General features: G+C 42.7%; 1 protein-coding gene and 1 long non-coding RNA gene across 4 annotated transcripts in view; one reads left to right on the top strand and one right to left on the bottom strand.

Moving 5' to 3' along the window:
- The window catches only part of LOC146439920 (uncharacterized), a 32,877-nt gene extending 22,168 nt beyond the window's left edge, over nt 1-10,709 (top strand). The window contains exons 3-5 of one of the 2 annotated variants that reach the window (XR_014850968.1): nt 3,427-3,582; nt 4,003-4,075; nt 9,674-10,709. This is a non-coding gene — a long non-coding RNA (uncharacterized LOC146439920). Of the gene's footprint in view, nt 1-3,426; nt 4,076-9,673 lie in introns of both variants that reach the window. The other variant, XR_014850967.1, reaches the window with a different exon arrangement.
- The window catches only part of SLC22A16 (solute carrier family 22 member 16), a 30,787-nt gene extending 19,356 nt beyond the window's left edge, over nt 1-11,431 (bottom strand). Inside the window, exon 1 of one of the 2 annotated variants that reach the window (XM_085056166.1) lies at nt 11,185-11,431. In XM_085056166.1, the coding sequence (XP_084912292.1) occupies nt 11,185-11,234 (50 nt within the window). In that variant the 5' untranslated portion in view covers nt 11,235-11,431. Of the gene's footprint in view, nt 1-8,054; nt 8,287-11,184 lie in introns of those variants that run through there. The other variant, XM_085056167.1, reaches the window with a different exon arrangement.
- Between the last annotated feature and the right edge of the window lie 15,303 nt (nt 11,432-26,734).

The following is a 26,734-nucleotide window of genomic DNA, read 5'->3' as shown; positions in this document are numbered from 1 at the left end:
CTCAGTCTAATTTATATTGCATCCATGCAAATAATCCGCACCAGTCTATTTGAACGGTGGTACATCTGGCATGCAAAAAATACTTGAAATGCACATTGCCACCATGTATGTTAGAGAATAAATCCCCAGCCTCAGAATACTTTTAGCATTGTCAGTTATCGCAGTGTCTAACAGGGACAAAACTTGCTGTTACACACTAGTTTTATGCTAAATAAAATATGATTCTAATTTCCTTGTCTGTCAATCAAAGAGAGAAGAGGGGAAATTACAAGATACTCATCAAAAGCTAATATAAACATTTAAAACCATTTTAGTGTAGAATAGACTCACAAAACTGTGAGTTCTGTGATTAGCAAAAGATTTGTACTATTCCACAGGCTTTACAGGAACTATTTTTACTGCTTGTCTTCTCAACAACATCATTTGTAAGTTGCTTAAGTAAGAAAACACAGTACATTTTTGTTGTGCAGTGTACACTCAACAGGATGGATTCAGTGGAAAGAAATTTCCAGATATTTACTATTTCTGAAAGAATTTGTGTTCACTAACCACTTTAACCTCTGTATTCCATCCTGGGTTGGTTGGTTGTTTTTTTTTTTTCATGTGAGAAAAGCCATTCAGCATTCTTTCCACTCTAAACCAAAGAGCTATGATAGACTTCCACATTTATTTTTTGAGAGGAAAGGAACTGAATGTGACTCAAGAGTATTTTTGCTATGGTGCAGAGATACAGATTTGGAAGCAGCCTTAAATATACAACATGCACAGCCTTATTTGACTTATGGTGTCAAGAATAAACTTCCTTCCCTCCCAAGGGCAGTCTGAACAATGCTGAGGGTCTCAGCCTGCATGGTTATTTCCAGAATTTGTTTTCAGAGGCAGAAGATGCTGTGCTGGATGTCCAGTGTGAATGTATCAATAGCACAGATACAACAGGAATAAGGAAAACTGTGGATATCAGGAAGATCCCCAGGAATTATATATTATCATCACTGATGACAAGTTGTGCATCTACATGCAGTCACCGAACACCTGACACTTCTAAATCATTCTTACAACCATTTGTAAAAAAAACTGATTCTCTGAAGAATTCACTTCTATTCCATTAAACTTATGCACATTTGCCTTTGATTAAGACAAGTCCAGCCTTTGTTCACCAGCGTCAAGAAGAAAAACACATTGGCTGCTCACTACTGCACATTTGGTACGACAGCTTAGATGAAGAAAGTCACATCAATGTAAAAATAAAGAAACAGTGCTACAGAATAAGGACCAAACTTTCCGGGAAAATCAACCTCTGATTAAGGGGGAACACATCACTGGGAGCAACAGCAATTCCAACACTGGAGTCAGTACCTTTTTATTCTAGTTACCCACTTGCCCTTTCTGCTTTACATGTGTTAAGAACATATACCAAGTAATTTAATTAAGAAAGTGCATGACCATGCAGTTTTTGGAATTATTTGGACTAGTGTTAAGCAGAGAAGAGTGGGTACACTTGAGCAGTAGTAACACTTCAGGCTCTATACTTGGAAGTTTCTATTGCGGGAATGGCATTTCTATAAACATCTACCATTTAGAAAATTAGCATGTACTCTGCATGATATATTGCTAGCTTTACTTCTCTCATGGAAGACTCAGTTCCAGTTTCTCTGGTAACACTGTTTTCTTTCTTTCTGCCTCTGTTTTGTGGACAAATCCAAATTAGGTATTTCATTCCCGTCCACACTGTGCTGTTTCCATCAGCTTATGTAAGCAAATCATTTCACATCATAATCTGTAAAGTGTCTAATAGAATTTAAGTGTTTTTATTGAGATTCCATCTAATTATAGGCATAGCAGCACTTCATGTATAAACTGCTATATTTCATTCTTTCTTTCCCATTTGGGAAATCGGATGTTTTCTGCTGGTTACATTGCTGACACGATGGACTAACTTTGTTCAAACTAGTTTATATTTATTTTATCTGGATTTTTTTCTGTCCATAATCCTGAAATAAAACTAGCTGTTTGTCATGTTAATTGCATTCTTACTCCTTTGCTATTCTATTTACACATTTCTTCTGCGAAACTCTGAATCTGTTGTAGCTGTTGGTACATGAATTGAGTATCTACTTCACAGTGGTGAAAACTGCCCATACTGAAGCAATAACAATGTATTCTTTAAAGATTAATTTGCAAAGTAATTAAGCCTTACATTTGTCATAGTTATATTATGCCTTTTCAGAACTCTCTTTTTTTATTTGTTTCTTATTTATAGTACACATAAGAAGATTTGGATACAGAGAGCTCATTTTCAGTCTAAATTCTACATAAATTCTCTTCAGGCCATGCCACACATTGTTAAGCACACTACCCAAGGTTTTAAATTTCTGTGTTGGAAACTGAATTCCTTCCTGCTTGGAAAATGATCGTAAAAACACTCATTCTTTCAGGTTTTTGAAAGTCCTCATGGAAAAGATAAAACAAGTGAGAAATCTGTGTAATTAATTTAAGAACACTGGACATTACTTTCCTAGGAAATGTTTGTAACCATTCCTCCACATACAAGTGTCTTCTGAGTTTTTGGTTAGAAATAATATGGAATATTACCTCCATGGGTCAAAGTATGTTTAAATCATTTCTGCAAATACTTGATAGAAACGTCATGGAATTTTGGGTTGTTCTATTCTGTCAATCTTCCTTAATATAAGCAGTGATTTTATCCATAGCATTACTTTTGCAGCCTAGAATATGATTAAGATAATTTGGTCTATTTCTATGGGCTACATGATGCAGTTTTAACTAGACAATGTGTCATTTACTCTCCCTGGCTCCATTTGCAACTCTTGCAATGTTCTTTATAAATTCTGACATTCACCATAGAGACTCTTCATCAAAAACAAAACAGCAAAGCTTAAGTAGATACCTTTGCTTTATTAGCTTTTCGTGAATATTTCACTAAAAAAAGTACCACTTAACAAGAGGTTACATTAAGGGAATTAAGTGCCAGATAATGCTGTCTTCTAAAATTTGGGACACAGTCAACATGTAAATCAAGGCATCACTTCAGAAGAGGGAACTCAGTGCCAGCCACAGATTGTTTTCTGCTGAAGAGAACCCTGCCAGTTGCAATCCTAGCTCTACGGAATCCTACACTTGCAATTCTGTAGCTCTACAGCTTGAGGAAAGGAATTCAATTTAATGCACAGTATGGTATGGTCAAAGTATTGTCTTCTGTTAAACTTGGTCTTGCTTAAGAAGAATTGTTTAAGTACTCCCATATTTAGTGGCTGTGTTCTACATTACAAATAAAATAGCCTCCACACCTGCAGCTCTTCTCCCTCTCTGTAAGAGAGTAGCTAATGTCTTCTCCTGGCTTTGTTAAAAGACAGTTAGGATGCTGAAGAGGAGTAAAATGTATCTTCTTTCTTCCTCTCTCTTCAGGAGTCCACACTGATGAGCCACCAGTGGTTCAACAGCTCTTGGGAGGGCTCAGCTTAGTAGCTGACAGCGTATCTTCTCCAAGGCAAGGCAAGTTATCTCTAAAGCCACAGAAAAGATGGTTACTGAGTGCAAGGGGATTTTCCATTTCTTTTGCAGGTTTGTAGCTCATCTTCCCTCCAAACTGTTCCTCTTCACTGTGAATGCATAACCCATTCTTTACTTCCACAGTACTGTCAAGTTCTTTCCTTGAGTCTTATGGGATCTCATACAAGGGAATGATCTGGAATAATGTTATATTCTAACTTCACACTAGCATTTATAAAGGATACAGAGGTCCCATTCTCCACAAGAATAAAGAAGCTGAATTCTGTTCAGACCTACCAGGATTCTTCTACATAAGTCTACTTTTGTACTAACTGCCCCCTCTATTCCCAATCAGTGAGACAGAACTGAGGTTGGCTGTGCTAATCTACAAAGGAGGACAGTTTTTTGAGAAGCCTTAAATACAGGTGTAAATGAGATGAGGACCCAGGTGCTCTGAACCTGGGACTAACATGAATTATTTCTCTTTGAAAGGTGGACCTGTAGCAACATTATGGTATTCCCAGCTCTGCTGATTTACACCAGTTCTAAAGACACAGGAAAAAAGGTGAAATAACAATTTGTTCTGGAATATGATACACAAATATAAATTATTTAAATGAAATATGATATCATCAGTATAATTTCACCATGCTTACTGTACCCTTTGATGCAATATAATGTATACAGTATGCAATCCATATACATCTATATTATTTTTCTAGATCCCCTTTCCATTCAGTGAGGAACCACAGACAAATCTAGGATTTACTTTGTCTTAAACCACATATTGAAAACAAGACAGATGAATCATGCCTTTAACAGTCCAATTCTTCTTCTAGGCAAGGTGACTTAACACATATATCTGAAGTTTACACTACAGGCTTGTAGAGATACTGAAATGAGCTCACTAGGGCCTTGATTTGGACAGCTGATTTCTCCACACAGCTAGATCAGACTTTTACAGATGTATCAGGTAGGAACTTGGGTCCTTCCAAATCTCCTTCACAACTTGGAGAAGAGAAAGAAGTCACAATATGGCTGGAAAAGTTCAGGCCATCATGGATATAACACATTTAAGTGGCACTGAGCTCCATCCCAAGTGTGGTGCTTACTGCTTTTTATAGAGCAGCAAATTATTCCCAGTTCTTTGAAGCACAATTTCAGCACCTCTTTTCTACTTCTTGCTGCCTTACTGGCCTTTTCCACCTATTCTCCTGCAGCTGCCTAATAGTAATGCCTCCAGACAATAGGAAGAGAAAAACCTAACTTCACCTCTTGAGGAAGACATTTTCTTGAGAAAAGGGTTCAGTCTATGATCCAACAGATGGTGCTTCTAGATTCCTCAAACATACTTTCACCGCATGGTTTTCAAAGCACATCCGCTCTGCATGAGGTGAGCACTATAGTTTGGCCATCAATGTACCATGTTAAGGTATACCTTAGCCTTCTAAGCATTGTCAGTATTTTCCAAAGACAGTTAAAATTTATCTCCAAGTGTATGGACAACTTGACAATTTAATGATGGATCAACCATCATTATTAGTACTTGTAAATCTCCATCTTATATAGTTTGTTGTCACACTTTTTCCAGTTTTGCCCTTGTAACCAAGATATAGCTACCTTAGCTGGTATCTTCTCTGCCTTGCTATTTTTTCCTGTTTCTGGAAAGCTGAGAATCTCATGCTCTTGCTCAGCTGCTATAGCTTTGTGCCTCAAGCTACCTTAAATAAAATGTCTGCAGTGTATGTATCTCAGTACCATCCTTGTTGTGTATAACAAAATGGAGGCACAGAAATTGTCACAGAATGTGCTAAAGGCTCCTGGGGCCTTTGAAAAATTCCCTAAATTTAATGGGTGTTTTCTACTTGCATGGTTTTACTTCCTGCAACAAATTGGTCAAACTTTCCATGAGTAAGGCCTTTTATAAAAATTTCCTTCCAACTTTGAGGTATCTTAGTACTGCTGAAAATCATTACTATTATGAGAAAATTACTGGCAGAGCTTTTATAGGAATGGTATCCCAGTCCCAGGCATTGTATTACAGGGAACACACTGTCCGGTGCCTTACATATTTCATTTTCATTCACACCATAATATTTCAGGATGAAACAGCTGATCATCAGCTCCTTGACATGTGTGATAATTGCCTTCTGCTGCCATAACTGTGTCTATGCTACAACTTGGTTTAGAAGCTGCCCTGGGGGGTTGGCAACATTTCAGAGGTGAATCTCAGCAGTCTGGTTTACAAATCATAATTGATTTACCAGCTTTAAGTTTCAGTGTTGCTCGCATTGCAGGTTTTAGCCTTAGAGAAGTAATGGATAGTACAGGTGCAATTCCATCCTGCTTTCATTTAGTAATTTTTCTATTCTTGTAATCTACTTTTTAATTTACTTCTCTTACTATAATTTACTTTTTCAAGTCAGAAACAGGCAGGTACCTCCAGGTTGATGCTGCCAGCACGTTCTGAGGCAGTACACTTTTATCTGTGCAGATCTTGCTTTAGACTGCACCCACTAAGACCTGCATCCCAGCAAATGCTGTTAGTACCTCTTGCAGACCACACTGCTGGGGCATTGCCACCATAATCCTGGAGCACTTGCCAGTATCCAGCTTTGGTTCTGAGTCTTGAGAATATTTCCACTTTTGCCTAGTGAGGCATAGATAATAAGGCCTTTGTTTAAGCTGCTAGCTTGCTCTCTGAAAACACATGGGCTGTCTCGCTTCTCCAAGGCTATTATGATGCCTTTCAACCAACAGGATTAAGTACTATTTGCAAAATATCCCGATACACACCTCCCCCCAAAAAAAGAGGAAAAAAAGAAATGCAGCTAAGCCCCCCTGTTTTATCCTATGGACATCTGAAATGAGCACAGGCTGACTCAGATGTTATAATATGGCATAGTTATAAGAACACTTATCAGACATTTCTGTCAAACACCAAGCCTGACTAGCAGCCAAAGGACTTAGATTTGAGATTCTTCTGTCTGACACATTCCAGTAAATACAAACAGCTGTCCACTGATATATTTTGAAAACTGAATGACAGATATGTTGCAATAAAGTTTTCCACTGCATAAGGTAGCCAGCATATGGGAGGAAAAAAGGATTTTTTTTGAAAACAATATCCAAACCACAGCACTTTGTTCATCTTCAGCAAAATACTCAAAGCTTAGACAGAAATTCACATTATATTGTTTAAAAATATGAATTTTGTGTTAGATGTATTAAATACTAAAAGTATTAGTATTTGAGAAAAATCTTGTAATGCTTCCATTTTCTTAATTAAAACTCATCTGTTCAAATGCTGAACATAATGGCCTGCTTCTCCATACTAACTTGAAAAAGCAAAACCGATTTCTTTCCATGTCTAACAAGCACACTTCTCCACTTGAAAAATGTGGTTTTGCTGGGAAAGAAACTTTCAAGACATCTGTAAAATACATGAGTTTGAAAAATCATTTCTTGAAAGTGTTCTTATTTTCTTTTTGTGAAAAGAAGTGGTGAGCATTATCTTTGAGATACTTGGGACTCCTTGTTATTCGATACAAACTAAGAATTTCTGGAAATAATACGTACACAGCGCAATTTGCAGATGTAATCTGATCACAAGACCTCTGAGCTATGAAACAAGAGAGAGGATAAGGGCAACAGCATGAAAAGAGGAGCCTGGAAAAGTTCTGAGACATGAAAAGAAGACAGACCCTTTGGTGTAGGGCTTTAGAAATGAACCGAGAGCTCTGCAAAGTAGGGAGAAATGGTGTTAGCATTCACCACTCTAATATTGCTACGGTGGCACTGACCAACAGTGCCTGCAGAAGTCCACTACAAACGATTTCCACGAAAGTCAAGCAAGTTTTTGAGCTAAGCAGCATCTCTCATATATTTATAAACAGTAAAAAAGTTCCAGGGTAATTAAGGGAAAATGTTGAAACTGTTGGTAAGTGTATTAATGTCTACTAAAGCCCATGTTTGGCTGCAATAGGTGAGTGCTCTATCCAAACAGGCAGCCTGTCCTGATTCCCTCCTCCTCACAGCAGCCTTTGCTAATCTTTGGTTTGCTTGCTTCTAAAGTCCAAACTGAAGCAACTCCACTGACCAGGCTAAAAATTCATAGAAGACAACAGTGCAAAGATGTCAAAACCTGAATTAACCATATAAACACCTCACTGAAAATAAATAGCAGTAATTTTTAATTTATTAGATAGTCTAGCTGCTAGTAAAATGTATTATTTATAAAACCAATATTCGAAAAATCTAGGTAACTTACTCAGCTTTGTGAAAGGCAGAATATTTCAGAAGAGAAGGCAATCTTTTAAAATATTCTGTAAATACTTCATGACAAAATCTGGAAATAGTGTCAGTGACACCCAATCTTCCCCTCTCTCCCTGACAATTTTCACCACCTGCTTTTAGCTGAAGTATAAGCCAAGATTTGAAAACTGTTAATCACAAGGAAAACGCTCTGTACCGTGTAAGCTGCATCTCCCAGCTACCAGACGTTCCAGCTGGGAAATCAAATCCTTACGCTCATCCACACTTACCATAAGGGGTACCTCACCAGATCTCTCTCTAGACAGTTATTCCTGATTAGATCATGTCTCCACTCAGCACACTGCCAAGGTGCAGATCAGAGCAGCAGAATACATAGTCTCTTTCTCACCAGCAACCACATATGTAGGTTTTGAGCCCTGCTGGCAGATTAAAGTTATTGAAATCATTAAAATCCTTTAGTTCACCTGGGAATTAGATGTGCAGGCAGTGTGAGCCAGCCAGCTCCTAATGCTCACCTACCCACATTGCACACACTTTGCTACCATCCTTATGCCCATTAGTCGTGTCTCTCCCAGCATGGGCCCTGGCAGTGACAACCAGTGTCTGACTGCACCTGATGGGCCCCTGGGAGGGTTTTTGGAGCTGGACTGGGTGGGTAGAGAGGGGCTGAGAGGAAAAGCCCATAGGTGCAGTCTGGCAGGATCTGCTTCATGGGAGAAGGGTGCAGTTCACTGCAGGTAAATTGGGAGCTTTAAGGCTTGGCAAGGCTTTAGTGATGAGGCCATCTGAGCCCAACAGTACTATTTGTCTGTCACCCAATCTCTGCAATAGTGACCTGTGATCTCATGTTCCACAGACAGACCAAGAACAATGTTTAAAACAACCTTCTTGAATTGATAGGCCACAGATGCTACCCATGGCCAAATTCAGAGGCATAAAATCTTCCTTTAATGGCATAGGCTACAGAAGCCATTACATTTTTATGGTTGTTCATTCATGCCTCAAGACCCTACCAAGAACAGTGGCATCACTAAGACTTGTGAAAGAGAATACAAATGGAAAGCAAAATATTGTCAGCATCCATGTGAATGTCAATTCTGTACAATTCATAATCTTCATCAATGTGAAAGATTTATATATCATCTGTATATTAATAACTTTTACATAACTACATATTATATATTACATATATATAAAATGCTTACATACTATCTCCATATTTGTATACATATGAACAGCTGCTCATTCTCTAATGCATCTGTCAGATTTTAAGAAAATCAAAACAGTCTCAAAATACTAACAGTCATGCTTGGATTGCTCAGAATCTGACTGTGTCAAATCTACAGAATCTATATATAGTGCATAAGTTATATGGGCCTTAGGGGGATTGCTTGGACTGAAGAAATGAACGATTGATTATCTGTCAGTGCCATGATGCTGCAAACTGAACAGAACTGACTTCATGGTTGCAGTTAGGAACAACTTTTCATATGAAATACAATCATTTATCTAGCACAATCAAGGGATTAGAAAGAGTTTTTAGAATATTTTTAAATAGCTCCACCCACCATAAGGTGCTATTATACCTACTGTTATACTATACCACTAGTGTGGTCTTTGAAATCTCAAACAGCCATAAGTCTAACAGGACTGTGCAAATTTTGGTCACTTGCATCTCCTCTCAAAGCTTCTAAACCTAAAGCAGGTCCTATTGAACTGCATCTCAAATAATCTGGTCTGTAGATGTGAGGTTATTGCTGTAGAACTGATCTCCTTAAGACTTATTGCAAGTAGTAATTTTGAAAGCTTTATCTAAAGTTTTGATAAATGTTCTCATGTAGGAAAACTGCTCCAGCAATTAAAAATAACTACTTCTGTGTTATTTCAGTATGCAGTGTCAAGTCCCTGCTTTCCACAAAGAGCACACAATACAGAAGAACAGCAGGAGCTAAATCAACTGATTGCTAGGATTTCTCTCCTAGTTCACAAAGAATAAGGTATTTTTGTTGCTGACCCCAAACTGACAACAAATGAGATTTTGTTCAGATGGATATGCCTGTAAGTCACAACTTAGTCAAATATCTGATTAAAGCATAGGTGCCAGTTAAGCAAGAAAAAGTCTTTCCATCCTACCCAACTGAAGAGGCTATTGATACCCATCCCTAAAGCTTGCACATGATATTAAGAGCCTCTCCTGCTGCAGAGCTCAGCTATGCACTTCTACCATTAAAAGGAGCTCCCAGGCTTTGTCCAAAATGCTGCTGCTGCCTGCCCCTGAGAGAAAATCGACATTGAGGATTAGCCTGGCTCACTGGTCACCAAGCTAGGAAGCACAACACTGCAATTCAACAGCTTGAACTCGTAGCCAAATTGTGACACATGGGTCTATTCCAGCCATCTGCTCCGAGGAACGTGTGCCTGCAAACCCCGTGATGATCACGGAAGTGCAGGAGATAGCTCATTGTGAGGATGTGCACCCATTAGTCTTAATATCCATATCCTCTAAAACTTAATTTCCTTGCCTGTTCTTCTCCATTACCTGCTTAAAGCAGAGTCTCATATACCAGCCCTGCAAGCAGAGCTACAGAAGCATACACACACACATGCCATGTCTGTGTACCCATCTAACAAACCCAGGCCTCTGTACACACACACCCCACAGCCACAGAGAACATCAAAGGAAACCATTCACCAAACAGGTAAATCCTTGCTGATAAGCATATATACTTATACTCCAGATCCACGTAACACAGGCAACAAACCCAGCTTCAATAAAAACATGTAATCCATTGCACTCAACAACCCTGTGCCCTTAAGCAGAAACAGCCTGAGCGCCACACGGTACTCCCCTGCACACTGCTTGTACCCTTCTGTCACCACTGGAGTGCACAGGGTGTTCCAGACCCTGGGGCTGTGTGTGTGTGTGTGTGCTCACACAAGAAATGTGCAAGAAACGTGTGAATGTTAAAAGTCTCATGGTGCATGGCCAGAGCGTGTGGCTGTGTGCATGGATGCACGTGGTGCCGGCGAGTCTGTGAGGCCATGTGGGAGCGGGTGCTGCGTGGGTCCTCAGCGAGCACGGCACACGCAGGGATGTGCTGCACGGTGCGAGCATGGAAAGGCGTACGGGGTGCGTGTAGAGTGCTGCAAATACACGCGGCAGTGCCCGTCTGCTGAGTGTGAGTTCGTACCCCGCGGTGCGCTGTGTGTGACAGTCCCCGCGCATGTGGCGGTGCCACGGGCACTGCGTGTCTGTGCGAATGCCCTGCCGCCTGCGCGATGCCGTGAGCGCACGCCGGGCACGGCGCTGTGTCCCCCGGGCTAGCTGTGACACCCGGCGGGCAGTGCCGGCACGGGGATGTCCGGCTGCGACAGCCGCGTGCGGGGCACCCCCAGTACCTGCCGAAGTGTCCCACGGAGTCGAAGAGCCGCTCGGAGCTGGGAGCCATGGCGGGGCGGCTGCAAGCCGGGAGCCTCGGCGTCGCTGTCCCGGCGCTGCGGGGGAGAGGCACTGTGCTGTCCCGTCCCGTCCCGTCCCGTCTGTCCCCCGCCCGCCCCCGGCGCCCGCCCGGCCCGGCGCCCCGCCCGCCGGCGAGAGAGAATGGGCGGGCGGGAATAGCGGCCGCGCCCAGCGGCAGCTCCGAGCCGGAGCCGGGAGCGGGACCGGGAGCGGGCAGCGGGCAGCTGGGAGCTCCGTTGGCGGCCCTGCGCGCCCCGGGGCGGCGGGAACAGCGCCTGCGGAGCGCCCGCGGCTCCGGGCAGTCACAGCCCCGTGCTGCCGCTGTGGGGCTTTGGCTCCCGGGCGAGCCTCCCGCACTGACCGAGCACAGCAGCCCGCTCGTGGTTTTCACGTTAAAATGGAATTAAAGGAGGAAGTTATATGCTTAAATCCTCCTGCGACAATCCAGTAATCCAATATACTTAGGCTCTTGTGTATTTCACATGGACGTTTTCAATTAAAGGAGGGTAAAACCAATATTTGAATCATTTTAGTAGCCTTACAATCTGCACTGCTACATCACATTCCCAACCCCCCCACCCCCAAAGTTTTATCACACAGTGTAAAATAGAATTATCATTTAATAAAAGTAAAATATGTAATGTGTCCCATATCTGCTTGACTGTCATTAGTTCTCAAATTTGTAATGAAGTCTCAATTACATATGGACTTACTCTTCTGTCTTGCCCATAGTAGGCCAAGATAACCAATTTGACATTGTTTGAGGATTAGCAAAGCGAGTTGCAACAGAAGACTTTGTAACTAACTTTGCAGAGGGTTTTGTTGGAACAGATACACTTTAGCAGACCAGTCGCTCTGGGCTCTGAGAATTAGGCAAGATACAGGAAAAAGAAAACCCCAAACTGTTGCAGGTGCAGCTCTCATATTTAAGGCTTTACTTCCCTAGAGAACTTTGTTTCCCTTCTTGGATAGATACAAGTTGCAAGTTTTCCCTTCCCTGAGCAAGGAGGGGGACCAGATGCCCTCCAAAGTCTCCTTCCAACCTAAATTGTTTTATGATTCTGTGATGAAAGACACATTTTCCAGCAGATTGCATGATCTCTTTCTGGGCTGCTCTATTCAAAAACACAGGACACAAAAAACAAAAACAAAACCAAAGCAAAACAAAACAAATCGGAAAAAAAACCCAAGTAAATGTAACCTTATTATTGCATACTTCTTTTTTCTGGAAGCCAGAAAAAGCTGAGAGGTAAGCCCCTGTTAAATCCCTAGAAGTCAACCTTCTGTCTCCAAAACCTGACCCAAAATTCTTCTGCTACCACACTCAGGCTTTGTGGGGAAATGTGCCTTTAAGAGACTCTGGCACCAAGCAAGTACCACAACTGTTCCTCTGCACAGAGCAGATGTTGGGGCTTCAGAGTGACAATCTGTTCCAACATAGACCTGGAAAAAGCAGATGTTTGTCAGACTCCTTGGCTCCGAGTGACTCCTGACCACACCAGCTAAACAAGCAAATAGTAAATTACACAACCAGGAACCTGAATAATAAGTTCAGCAGAGGATTTCTCCTTGCAGCTAGTGGGTTGTTAGGCTCCTCACCTCATCCAACCGTTCTGAAGGCTTTGCTACTTCTGACAAAGCTCCCCATATGTCCCTGCACATCTGCTAAAGACATTTTTAACACTGAGTGTAGACTTTGTTGCAGGTTCTTTCTTAGGATATGTAAGCCAGAAAGCCTAAGGATAGATTTGTTTTCTTTCAGTAAGAATTTTGGAGTTGCTTCAGTTTTACCCCATAAATATCAGCATTAAATTTAATAATCTTGGGATTTTTTGGTTTTGGTGGGGTTTCTTTTTCCTGGAGAATATTTTTCAGGTTTAAAATGGTGTGTGCTTGAATGCAGCACAGGTTAACAAAGTGTTTCTTTTGTCAAGGAGCCGCACTAGTCAAATAATTATTTGCATAAACAAACACATATGAAGAGTAAACATTCTGGTTAAATATTGCATTGCTGGTCATGTGCCTGGTTTTAGTGTCTTGCTTCCTACAAGTAAATTAATCAGTTTTCAACAGTATAATGGTATGTATGGAATATCTATTTTTGGTGTAAAAGCCAAGCACAAGACAAACCTTAATCCCTTTCAGCACCATTTTTTAAGCCTGAAAAGATCCATAAAGAGGTTTTTCTCTGTGAAATCTCTTGTAAGCATTCTTGTACACAGTTCTATGCTTGTCTCTTTGATAATATCATGACTTTACTGCTCATAGCAAAGGAAAGAATATTGCACAGACTCCTATTAAAGTTAATAACAATCTCCCACATGCCTGCATTTCCAAAGCTTATTAATATAATGTCTTTAATGTCTGCTCTCTTAAACTTGTGGTGGTCAGAGATTTGCTTTGTTTCTTTCAAGCCTAAGAAGATGCAAAACATGGTTTGGGTCTGCCTTTCCTCCTGTCCTGTTACACCAATGCCACAAGAAGTAGTAACTGTGCATTTCGTCACCATCATTTATAACTGAGTTGTTTTTCACCAGGCACCTGTAAATAGTCATAGTACTGTTCACATGCAATATACTACTCTCTTTCCAAAGGATTGTGCTCCATGATAAACTCTCATGCAAAAGAAAATACAGGGAACATCAAAGAAGAAATGATAGATTCCTGTAATTAAAATGTGTTAAGGTGAGGCCACCCACATCCAAATTCTACTTACTTCATAATTTTAGGCATCTTATCAGGGATTTATCCAGAAGAAACTGAAGCAAGTTTGTGATCCCTTTCCTATAATGTCTTTAGGTGGGAACAACAAGGGTGTTCACAACAAACACTTCAGGGCATTCCAGAAGTTTTAAATGTTGGCCTTTTAATCCTGCAAGGGGAATGTGCAATGGCTCATCAGGAAGTTCAGTTAACCTCATTTCTGGCACTCAGAAGCAGGCTGTTGTTCAACAGAGATATTTGATACTGAACAATCCTTGAGGAAGGAGTGAACTTTACAGCTTGTAACGGGAGAAGAGACGGCTTACAAAGTAATCTCCTTCAGTCTGACATTCCCACTAGGAAAAATGAAGCACCTACTGGTAAGGGCTGTTCATGGTCTCCCCTTTTTAAAGTCAAATTTCAGTGTCACCAATACATGAGAGGTGTTTGGTGAACATGCCTGTGATGTGGTTCTAATATATCCATCCATGTACACTGAGCTTCCCATTGCAGCTGAACACAAAACACCAAAGTGGTGTGGATGGCAGATAACTGGCAGTGTTGCAACATCATTCAATGGACACAGATAATGGCTTCTTAAACAGAGCCAATTCCTGACCCATGTGCTTCCCTACTCCTTTTGACAAGGCTTGTAGCCCAGAGATGAGGAGCAGTTCAGGAACTGCAGCTGTGTCATGCAAGAGATACAGTTGATCTAACTCCTGCCTACTCTCTCCCAGGCTTTCAGGTAGAGTCCATCCATGAGAGCTCTCTTGACATTTGCTTTTATCACACTAAAGAAAAAAAAAAACAACCAAACTCACTGAAATCAACCACAACACATGAATGTAACTTCTTTTGAATGTAACCTCTCACTTCCTGTTTTGGAGTTAGCAATTTCTATTCCCTTGCAGGGAGAAACCTGCAGGACCCATAGCAAATATATTTATCAATGAAAACACAGCTTCTAGAGAGTGAGCCCAAACAAGCCTCACTTTCAGAAATTTGTGTGTCAGCCGTTGAATTACTGGTGTTTATGAAAAGTTGGGCAGCAGCGCACATGTTACTTTTATCTGCCAGAAAGTAAAACAAGGCATTATATGAGTTTTACTTCAGCAGTTTGGAAGTTTTGCCATTACATTGCAGTAGCTTGTTCGTCATTTTACATTTAACAGACTTACAAACATGGTTGGCAGTGTAGCAAGCAGGTTGATAAAGTGGACCAGCACATGCACCGAGCTAAGCAAAAACTTTTGAGAGTCTTCTGAACTACAAGGAACGTACTCTGCAATTCCCTGATTTCTCATGAGTCCAAGCACTGTCTCACCAGCCTGAAAGAATCAGAGCCATAGCAAGGTTGATGGGAGAGTGGTTTGTTGGCAGCTGCCACAAATATGCTCAATATACCTTATTTTCCTCCCTGCTGCTGCTCAAAGCAGGCCAGGCAGGCACGAGGCAGTGGCAGCAGCCCAAAGTCATTCACTGTAGCTTTGGCTATATTTTTTCTTTCACTGGCTCCTGGACATGACTCTGGAATAACCATGAGAGGCTCCCCTAGAGAACTCAGTCAGGATTTGTATTCAGTGCAATAAAGACCCAGACAGGATTTTGGAAGCCTAGAGAGTGTGTCCTAGCTGTACTGTGGACATCTGCAAGGATACATCTAACCATGGTACTTCAATATGAGCCACTTGAGTTTCACGTTTTAAAGAGCTCTTCCTCCACAATGTGCTTTTGTCTTTAGTTATTGCAGCCATACAGATGTTGAATGTATATGAACAGAGTGGTTCAACATGGAAACTTCCTTTGCTGGTCCAATAGGAATAAATACCCCTCTTGAATAATCTAAAAATCATACAGAAATTCAGCAAAGCAAGTTGAATGTGCAGGAGAGCAATGAAGCCTTTACAGGTCACTACTCCATCTCAGCTCTCAGGGGTAACAGAAGCCCATTAGCCTATAAGGAAGATGGCAAGGGGAATTTATCTGAATATTTTTTCAGTTTTGGACTACATCTACAGGGTGTACACAGAGAGTTTGCCTTTTAGGGAAAGTAGAAGCTAAACTCTATGATACCATCACAACAGAGCTCTTCGGGAGTGCCTTATGAAAGACAGAGAAATCTGACAGGCATCATAAAAATACCTTTTAGCAAAAGTTTAAGGAGAAATTCCAAAGAGAGTGCTCTAATTAAACATCACACAGTACACTCAAAATCCCATCTCTAATTTTTATTTCATTATTATGAAAGAGGGCAGATTTCAATTAGATACAAGGAAGAAGTTCTTTGCTGTTAGAGGCATGAAGCACTGAACAGGTTGTGCAGAGAAGTGGTGGATGCCCCACCCCTGGAAGTGTTCAAGGCCAGGTTGGATGGGGCTCTGAGCAACCAGGGCTAGTGGAAGGTGTCCCTGTCCACAGCAGAAGAGCTGAAACTAGATGATCTTTGAGCTCCCTTCAAACCCAAACCATTCTGTGATTCCATCATTATACTTTCAGCAGGTCTCATCCCTTCCTGTAATAACAATGATCCCAAATTCACCACAGCACCAGAACACATGCCAGCAGACACAGGCTCAGTGGCAAATATTCTCTCAGTTGTCTGCTCTAAGGTTTTCACCACAACTTCCTGGACACTAATGTGCCCAGCAAAGTGACAATGTGGCCTTGTGGACATTCCCTAGAGCCCTCGTAAAACAGCAGCATTGACTGCAACAGCAGTTTAGCAGGGTTACAAAATTATCCTCTGCCAGTCTGTATTTAGTTGGGCAACAGAGAAGGTCTCTTTAGAATGTGTATGATTTAGAATATCCTGCATTTTATACTGGCTATATTTTTATTTTTAGTGCCGTTCTTACCAAAATATATAGATCAGAAAATGCTTCGAAGAGGGTGAAGGGAGCTCACAATTCAATTTTGTAGTCTTGTTAGAAGGAAATGAAAGAAGTGGCTAGAATTTATGCTGCATTAGAACAAGAATAAGGAAAAAATACAGTAACCAAGTGGCTCTGTACACTAGCAGAGACAGAGGTAATATAAACCAGAAGCTGAAGGTAAAAGTCAGCTTCATTAAAATGAGAAACAAGGTTCATGGCCATAGCAAAAAGTGTAAATAATTACTGAAAACCAAAGGAGCCAATTGATTCTCCACTCCTTGAAATTTTCTAAGCATTACCAAATTAGATGTTTTTCTCTTCTACAGATAGGTATCTATTTGCTTATAGAGAGATATTCTCACATACAGAAATATTTATCAAATGAGTTACATTATAAACCAAGTTGAAAGTCTATATCCTTCATTATGCAAATGATCAGGCATGCAAGAAGTGCCTTCTAACTTACAAATATATTCAGATAAAAAACTGATGAGGTGAAATTTTTCTTGCAATTGATTACTAAAACCACGCTGGCAATTACTGAATTCCTTTCACTGCTGCCATGCCGAAGTTTGGAGCTCTTTTTGAAAACTGGATTTTCTTTGGGACCTCACAGACAAGCATTGTGGCTCCTTAACAGTGCTTAACAATGCAGAAAAAGCAGTACATCGTGTTAGCTTAAGCTATTTAGCATGATTAACCAAGGACACAGATCTGACAGATTTAGATGAAGTGACTGAAGATGATACCAGCACCAGGTGTCTGCTCCATGCCCTCTTGGGGCTTGATGCCTCAGCAAATATATGGTCTGTGAAACAGCCTGGCTGAGGTTCAGATTTCATATTATTTGGCCCTCTCTGTGTTGGCAGAAACATGGGCTGGACCTGAGTGCCAACAGTATCTTAAACCCCTGCATTTGGACTCCCAGATCCTGTCTGTTGGTGGTCTCAGCCATGAGGAAGTGGCAGCACAGATTTCAGAGCAGGAAGGATGCCAGGAACAAGCACCTCAGGGATCTGGAGTGCATACAGTGTGTGCTGTATACTGCAAAATAACACCCTGGCTAATAAAGCAGACCATGCGTCAACAGGAGTTACTCATTTTCTAATGCAATATGACTTTAACAGATGGTAAAGAGCAATGAAGAGTAACTTAAATCTTTAAGAAAAAATTACTTCTACATTTTGTGTGTGTTTCACAAAAATCAGATGGAGGCTATATGTGGATATGCAGCCAGGTATTGTCAGAAACTCTCACCAAAAATTCTCATTTGAAGGCAAAAATTTTAGACAACTTTGCCAACAGATCCAAAAACAATTGCTACACACAATTGTAGAAGCATCTCTATTATGCAGACCATTTAGGGATACAAAATGCCTCGGGTGAATTTGCATTCATTGGACTGCTTGCATTTAGGCTATGAAGGGTCAAAGAAAAAGGAGCCTGAATTTCGAAAGACACAGGCAAGCATCCCTCACTCAGAAAGCCCAATCTCAGGCTGATGTTGGTTACATGAACACTTAAAAGATTTAAATATTACTGCCAAGCTGAGCCAGGTGAAATCCACAAATGGCTAGAAAGCAAATCCAACCTCTAATTCTACAACCTTGCCAAAGCACAACCCCATAGAAAACCTCGTGCCAAGTCCTGTGGCCATGTCCATCATTTCTTAAGAGGTACAGAGAAGCCACTCTCATCAAGCAATACTCCAGATGGGTTTTTCCATTCAGAACTAGAACAGAAGTAGGTGGAGGTAGTGTCAAAGCCAAGCAGCACAGATGAATAACACTACAGCACAGACCTTGCAGGAGAAGCCCTACCAAGAGATGGTCTCGTCTCTTCTTGCAGGTACACCACCACTACTAGAAAACAGAGGCAAGAAAAATTTCATAGGTTGTAAAAAAAATCATTTAAAAAAAATTTGCTGGCAATTTTGGCTATTATGCACTTAACTGTAACTGCTTGATTTCCTGTGCAAGGTAACAGTTTGATTTCCTGCACAAGGTAATTCATATTTCGGTAGAGAATCCCACAACAGATATCGTTTCACACTCTATAGCACACACCCTGCACAAAAAAAACCTTTGCATTTCCTGTGCTTCCCCTCACTTAAAGGAGCTATCAACAACCACTACTAGCTAAACCTGATACCAGCTGAAGCTGTCCCTCCTTTTCACTTCTGAAACTGGCATCTGTGACTGTTCCAGATTTGCAGGGTCTTGTGTTCTTTAGACAAATGTGAAAGTACACGAACCTCGGTGTCGTGCTGGAGAAGCCAATATCCTATCTAAGGTATTTCAGCTGCTTTGCTTTCACTTTGATACACTCAGGTCTTCAGTCTTGCAGTGGAAATGACCTGGATTACACCAATATTTTTTTTCCAGTTGCTTTACTCCCAGTTGACCCAGTTTATTCCTTTATTGGATTTGCTGATGCCTGCTATATGCTGTAAGGCCACAGTGAGGCAGGTATGCTCAGCAAGTTCTTGCCAAGCCTTTGGGATTAACAGTTTGTTTAGTATTCCTCCTACACCCTGTCATGCTGGCCTGTGTGAGATTTCAAGCAGAAAGCAGTGATTATTCAGGATGCTGCTCCTGTTACTTTTGAATTTGTTTGGCTGACTCAAGAGGGACTGAACTAAGACTGCACTAGCTCAAGGACTTTCAGTCCTCTCAAGACAATTATTTTAAGGCATTAAATATAGCTTCTGTTCAGAACAAATCACACAGGACACACAGCTGAGTTTGCCAAAGGGCATTATTAAAACACCCAAGGCTCAACATAAGCACTTGATTTTAATACCAAAGCAAACCACTCAGTGTTTTGACAGCTCAAAACTCAGCAACTCAGGAAACTAAAGGAGTGATTTTGTGAGCTTACAATACATCTTATGCTTCTCTGAGATTCCTCAATACACAAAGAAAAATCATCCCAGAACAGACACTACTGACATGAACTTGTGTAGATGGAAAAATTGGACCCACTATCCTACATCACTGCTTAAATTCAGATGGAAAAACAGGCAAAGAGTTGTGAAATGAAAAAAGTAAAATAATGAGGCTCTGCATTTTCTTCCATTTGTTTGCGAAACATCAAACTATGATTGACTTGAAGCACACATGAAGAAGACAGAGGGGACCAAAAAAAGACAATTTGTGGCTTTGGATGTGTTACTAAAGTGCTTGTTCCAACAAGCTGGGTCTCTTCTCTGGTAAAGAAAAATGAGCTGAAATGGTTTTTTTTCATTAGAATTTGCCAGTTCAGTGATGTTGAAATATTTTGTGGAAAGGCTATGACTTTGGCAAAGTGTCAGAAGAGCCCACACATCTCCTAAGCAGTCTCTTAGCACCATTCCCTGGCTGCCTAACAAGGAGTCATCTACCAGCAACACAAGTTGCTCTATTTTCAACTTCTCAGGAGCCCACAGGCCCACAATTTCCAGGATGTGAGACTTGCTGCTTTCTCCTGTGCCAAGGTTGCAGTCCCTTCCATAGAAAATATGACATCTTGAAGTCTTGTAGCTAGGTGGAACAAGACCAAAATATTAAAAAGCCTTGTGATAGTGTCAGAGGAGGCTCCCAGCACAACCTCCTAACTCAGCAACTTGGTTGGCAACAGGCACAGGAGGGAGCAACAGGCATTGCTTGTGCAGGGATGTGGGCTGTGATTGCTGTGGCACATTTCAAATGCCAAGAACAGTAGATGGAAGAGAGGGAAACAGCAGTGATGGATGGACAGAGAGGCTCACCCTGAACAGTGTTTTCCTGAAACCTGGGTGTTTCTCTCAGCTTTATGGTGGCCTTTTGCAAAAGGGTTGAGATGATGGTGCTTAGAGAGAATTCACAATGTCCTCAGCAAGAAAAAGCACTAAACAACGAAAGATGGGATGGCTCTTAATCCCTCTTCCCTCTGACTACCTTTTAACTGACAATCAGGAACAAAGTTAAGATTTAGTGGAGCATGATGGTGTCTGTCCTAGAAGTCCACATGATCCATTTGTTGGGTGCTGCTGTCAGTAGGAATTCCTCTTACAAGTATTCAACACAACAGGTCCAAGTAGCTTGGGAAGAAGAGGCACTTCTGTGTCAGCACCTTTACTGACAGAGACGCAAATGTAGGTGCAGATTGTTTCTATCCCACTGTCTCAGCAGAAACTGTGTCCATGCCAAAACCTGGATGCTGGCAGCTGCAGCAGCACAAAGCTCGACCCAGCTTCAAAACCCACCCAGCAAGCAGGGAATGAATGACCACGTCAGGAACAAAGTTGTGTACATTGTTTTGTAATCCCCAGGGTGGCTGCCACCTTGACACACTCTGCATGTGAACCAAAGGCAAGGTTTTATTAGGACAAGTCACACAAGTATCTTGAGGAAATAGAGCAAGAGTTGCAGTTACTGAAGGAAATCCTCTACCACTACCATGAAATCCTTGGGAGCTCTCCTCTCAGTTTTCTAGCTGCCTTCTGATACTACTTCACTCTGTTTTCTCCCATCATCTCCCTTTCTCCTCTGCTCCATCTCCCTCAGATCCTGAAGGCGCTTGTGAGCACTTACCAAAGACGGGCTAGGACTTGTGAGCAGCTCTCAGGGGAAGCTATCCCAGGTGGGTGCAGGTGATCCACTGCCCACTGCTGGTGGTCAGCTGCATGGGCTCCACTCTCTGAGCTCAACAAAAGTGTGCCCTGCCAGCTCAGCACCACTGTCTGTTTACCACTGCCTCTCACTGACTTCAGTGGATGGGATTCCATAGCTGTGGGGACCCTTGAGCAAAGAAAATCCCATTCCTAGCAGCGTTCCTTCTATGCTCACCTATGCCTTCACCTGCCAAGAGCTGTGCATGGGCTGTGGGACCTCATGTCTCTGCTGGGGAGCACAAATCAAGCCATGGCTGTCCTTTTCTCCACGATTTAGGCAAGGACAGCAGCAAAACTCTGGGCTGTGGAGCACCCTCCCTGACACTAGGAGGTGATCCCCACCTCCTCCCTGTCCCCCGGGTCACCACAGCTTCAATATCAATGGATGATCTCAACAACCTATCAACACTTTTGAATCAGAGCAGCAAGTAGCATCTTGCTATCTTCACACACCCCTGCTCTGGAGCATCTTCATACCTTCACACACCCCTGCTCTGGATTCACTGTTACTTTGCTGCAAAGGGCATAGCAGAAACAGGATCTTTTCTGCACCTGACACCTGGCTTTGACAGTCTGGAAGGTGTCCAACTGGCTGGAGCCCTTCACAGACCAGAGACCTGAGCCCATGTCCTGTGGAGAAGGACTGGTTCTCTCCTGGGGCAATGTAATTCATGGGCACAGCCTCCAGTTCTCATTTCCAGGCAGTGAAGCCACAACTGCTTCAGCCCATCATATGTCATGCGCACCCAGGGAAAACAGTGCCAGGAGCATCACCCTTTCCTGCACACAGGACCAGTAGGCAGGTATAACCACAGCAAGGGTGAGTGAGAAATTACCTGCCAGGCTTCAGCTGCTCTAATGCAGCTCTAATGTGGCTGTGAGTCACTTTCCCTGTCCTTGGAGCCGGGCTCTGTGCATCATCTCATACTGCTTTAAGATTCTATGCTTTAAGATTCATTTTCTATGGCTTTCAGATTCACACTGCTACCTGGCAAAAGCACAGCCTACCCTTTTATCTTATTACCTTCTAAAATTTTCTGCCGTTATGCTTTCAGCCGCCGGCAGATGGTGATACCTTATCTCCATACGAGATGCTTGTGTGCACTGGAGAGTCAGGGAGGCAGCATGACAGCCTGTTGGAGAAAAGATAGAAAAATAAAAATAAATGCAAAAGTCAGGCTACAGACAACCTCCTGCTTGTGCAGATGCTGATTTTCTGAGTCTGTCAAATATCCCAAACCTCACTCGGGAATCCTGGCTATATTTATGGAGCTGAAAATCTTCAGCTATATCACTTGCTTCCTAGTGTGATCCTTTGTGTGTATGTGAATGGGCACATGAGAGGAGCACTGAAGGCACAGTTCTTCATGGAATCTGTATGGTCTGGGCACCTGTGAGATGCAGAAAATGTGTTTATCTCTGAGAATGCAAATAACATCCTCCTCATCTCTGACGAAGCAAAATCCTGGAGGTGTTGGGCAATCACTTTCTCTCAAAAAGCTCGCTTTATTTTACAGAGTTCCCACTGCAGATGAAAAATAGTGTAAATCACTGATCTGCAGAGCAGTGTAAATCACTGATCTACACAGTCCTCTGTGGAAAATGTCCTCTCACATTTCCAGCTCTTACAAATTGCCTTCAGAGCTGCACTTGTGCAAGAACTGACATGATCGTAAAGAAAAAATAGAACAGATCTAGCTAAATGCTGCTTGAAATTGAAATGGCAGTATTCCTGATTTATTGATATATCATTTCCTTTGGGGCAAGACTGATGTGGTTGTGAATGATGTGGTCCTAAGCACAGGCAAAGGGTAGCAGGATAAGAAAGCCCTGCCTGACACTAAGCCGCATGGCTGGCCTGACGCCTCACAGGCATGCTAGGAATAACTGAAAGAATATGGACCACAGCAGATCTTCCCCAATTCTTGCTCCAAGGCCTGATCTTCCTTTCTCATAAGCTATGTGGGTAACATATGTGATCATTTTGCCTGCCCTAAAACCATTGCTAACCCTCTCTCACAGATTTAGCTGGAAGCCATTTTTTGGTTGTGCCCATCTCCATTGCCTGAAGAAATTGCTTTGCAGTGTCATCAGCTCATCCTTGTTTAGCCTGGATTCACTTCATGGGTGCTCCAGGTTGTGGCTTCAGTGTACAACCTGTACAGAATTTCACAGCTTGGGAATTATCTGGCTCATGGCCTGAGAAGGGCAACAGCAGATGCCAAAATTGTGAACACCTCTGGTAGGAAGGGCAGGGTGCAACTCAAATCTAAGCAGCTGGGCTTGGTTTGGTAGTTTGCATGAGGCTTTAAGATTCTACAAGATCACAGAGAGGGTCAGGTTGGAAGGGACCACAGAGGGTCCAACCTCCTTGCTCAAGCAGAGTCATCCCAGAGCATAAGGCACAGGATTGTGTCCAGGCAGTTCATGAATACCTCCAATGACGGAGACTCCACAACCTCTCTGGGCAACCAGTTCCAGTGCTTGGTCACCTGCACAGTAAAAAAGTTCTTCCTCATGTCCAGGTGGAACTTGCTGTGCATCAGTTTCTGTCTGCTGCCTCTTGTCCCATTGCTTGGCACCACCAAGAAGAGCCTGGCTCCATTCTCTTGCCACCTTCTCTGCAAGCACTGATAAACATTGATGCCGTCCCCTCTCTGTTGTTTCTTCTCGAGAATGAGCAGGCTCAGGTCCATCAGTATTTCCTTGTAAGAAAGGTGTTCCAGACCCCTAATCACCTTTGTTACCCTCCACTGGACCTGCTCCAGGAGGTCCATGTCTCTCTTGTCCTGAGGAGTCCAGAACTGGACACAGCACTCCAGATGTAGCCTCACTAGGGCTGAGCAGGGGGCTCTACCGGCTGGCAATGCCCTTCCTAATGCACCCCGAGGTGCCATTGGCTTTCTTGGCCACAAGGTCACACTGCTGGTTGATGGACAACTTGTTGTCTACCAGGATCCCCAGGTCCTTCTCTGCAGAGCTCCCTTTTACACTAGCAGTACATGTAACCCAGCAAAATGGGTATCTGAGAAGCTCCCTAAGTTAAATCCCCCCTGCCAGAGGACATAGCTATCAGTTGGCTCCAGCCTTCCCTACTGCACAGTTAGCAGCATGTTTTTTCCCTCAAAGCACAATTTCCAAACAACTAATTTGGACTCAAAATATCTCTCTCTCTTTAGGGTTTGAGAAGACAGAAACACAAATTAGAGAGGAACTGTTCAGATTTAGCAAGAGGCTGTAAGCATTTCACCCAATGAAGAGAATAAACACCAGCCAATAATTTAAGAATCCCATAAAAGAGGCAAAAGCCACCCAGGCAGACCTCAGAGAAAGACCTCCAAAATACACATACAGAAATAGGAGATAAAACAATGAAGAGCAGTCAGTTCCCAGAGGCTCCTGCCCAGAGCAGTAAGGATAGGTTTGTGCTGGCCAGGTCCAGGAGGGAGGGAAAAGAGCAGTTGAGACTTTGAGTGCACCCTGGGAGGGAGCAATGCCTGTCAGCAGCCCCAGCCTGTGCATTTCTCACCTTCTGTGAAATGAAGCCCTGGTCTGAGCCTCTCCTGCGTGTGTGGGGAATAGCTGACTGCAGCAGCTGGCAAATGGCTCTGCAGAGAGTAGTAAAAAGCGTAATTAAAATTTAAAATAAAAAAAAAGGAAGAGACAGTGCAACAGATACATTTGACAGAAAAATCCCATCAGAAGCAGGTTATGGGGAAATGCCTGTGGTGAAATTGCAGCTTCGGGCTAAAGAGGCACCTGCCGTGCCCACAGTTAATTAATTGCCACGGCATCAGAGGCTGCCAGAAACACCTCAGTGTGGCTATATGGCATACGGTGGTGTTATGAGATGTGCCTTGCCTGTAAAAAACCACCACTTGGAGCATCCCCCCAAGCAGCTTGCTGGGGAACAAAACCCCTTTAAGCCATCTGGTGGGATAAACACTCCTAGTTAGCCTGGATCCTGCAGTTCTGGGACAGCTGGAAGTTCAATAGCTTGTGCCAGGGAGTCTTAAACCTTCATGGCCTTAAGCCTATGGTCTCAACCCAGCTGCAGGAGGAGCTGCTCGTAGGAGATGTTCTCCATGTAAATGTTCCACATGGTTTTCATATTTTCTGCACCCCTTCTTTACAAGATTTTGTGATGGATGTTAGAGCTGGGCCACCCAGGAGCTGTGGCAGCATCTCCTCCCAGGTCTGTACAAGGCTATGAAGGAGAAATGTGAGTCCCCAGACCAGGCACTCAGACGCAAACCAGCAGCATCCACTTCCCTGGAGGCACAGAAAGGTTGCACCTGCCAGCCAACAACTCCTGCCTTCCCTTCATGCTGCCTGCCAGCCTGCCATCAGTGGTGGTTCAGCCCACCCTTTCTGCTGTTCCCCAGGTCAGGCTCCATCCCTGCTGTCCCATTAAGAGAGCTGCAGGGACTCCATAGCCCCCTGCCTCCATCCTTGTTTATCCCACTCCCCATCCAACAAGCGCTGTGTCCTCACAGTCCCTGCCCAGTTGAGACCAGCAGTTTGCAAGGGGTGGAAAGACAGACATGATGCTCTGTCCCAGTGCAACATTAGAAGCAGCATCAGGCCTATGATACCTTTGTCTTTCACCTTTGTCTCAGCAACCAAAGTTTTTCCATTACTTCCATGCCCGGAAGTAATGGAAAAACTCACCTCTCTGACAAGCCATCCCGTTTATCTGTTAATTTTAGCCAAGAGTCTCCTGTCCCCGTTAGTAAAATACTCTCAGGAAGGTATCTGCCATGAGAACAGCTCACATCCTGAGCCCCTGCCACATTCCAGGGATGCAGACAGCCCCAACCCCATGGCATTTCAGCATCAGATTTATTATTAATTATCGGTGTCATTATTACACAGCACCTACAAGACCTGGCCGCCTAGCAAAGCCCTGCACAGAATATTAAAATGCTAATTTCCCTCCAAGATGAGAACTTGCTGGTGTCTCTCTGCTCATTTGTTTGCAAATGTCGTTTTCCTGTCGAGGTTGTATTCCCAGCAGGCATGGCAAGGAAACGCTTGCATAAACAGCCCCTGTTTAAGAAACCTTGTATCTCACACATTCTCGCGTTATAGCCCTAGTCAGGATTACTGTGACGCCGTAAGAAAAACGTTTCATTTTGTCTGATGCATTTTTAAGATTTTATGGTGCCCTCAGAGTGCCTCCGTGCAGCAACAGCATGAGGATATATTACGGAAGATGCAATTACCTTCTGCAAAGCGTGGTTTAGCTGGCTGCAATAGGTTATATTAAGGCACAGC

This window comes from Lichenostomus cassidix, chromosome 3, assembly GCF_008360975.1.
Source record: "Lichenostomus cassidix isolate B80296 chromosome 3, HeHo_3.0, whole genome shotgun sequence".
In the NCBI taxonomy this organism is placed as follows: Eukaryota; Metazoa; Chordata; class Aves; order Passeriformes; family Meliphagidae; genus Lichenostomus; species Lichenostomus cassidix.
The sequence above is the reverse complement of the archived record's forward strand: the minus strand, read 5'-3'. Positions and strand labels throughout refer to the sequence as shown.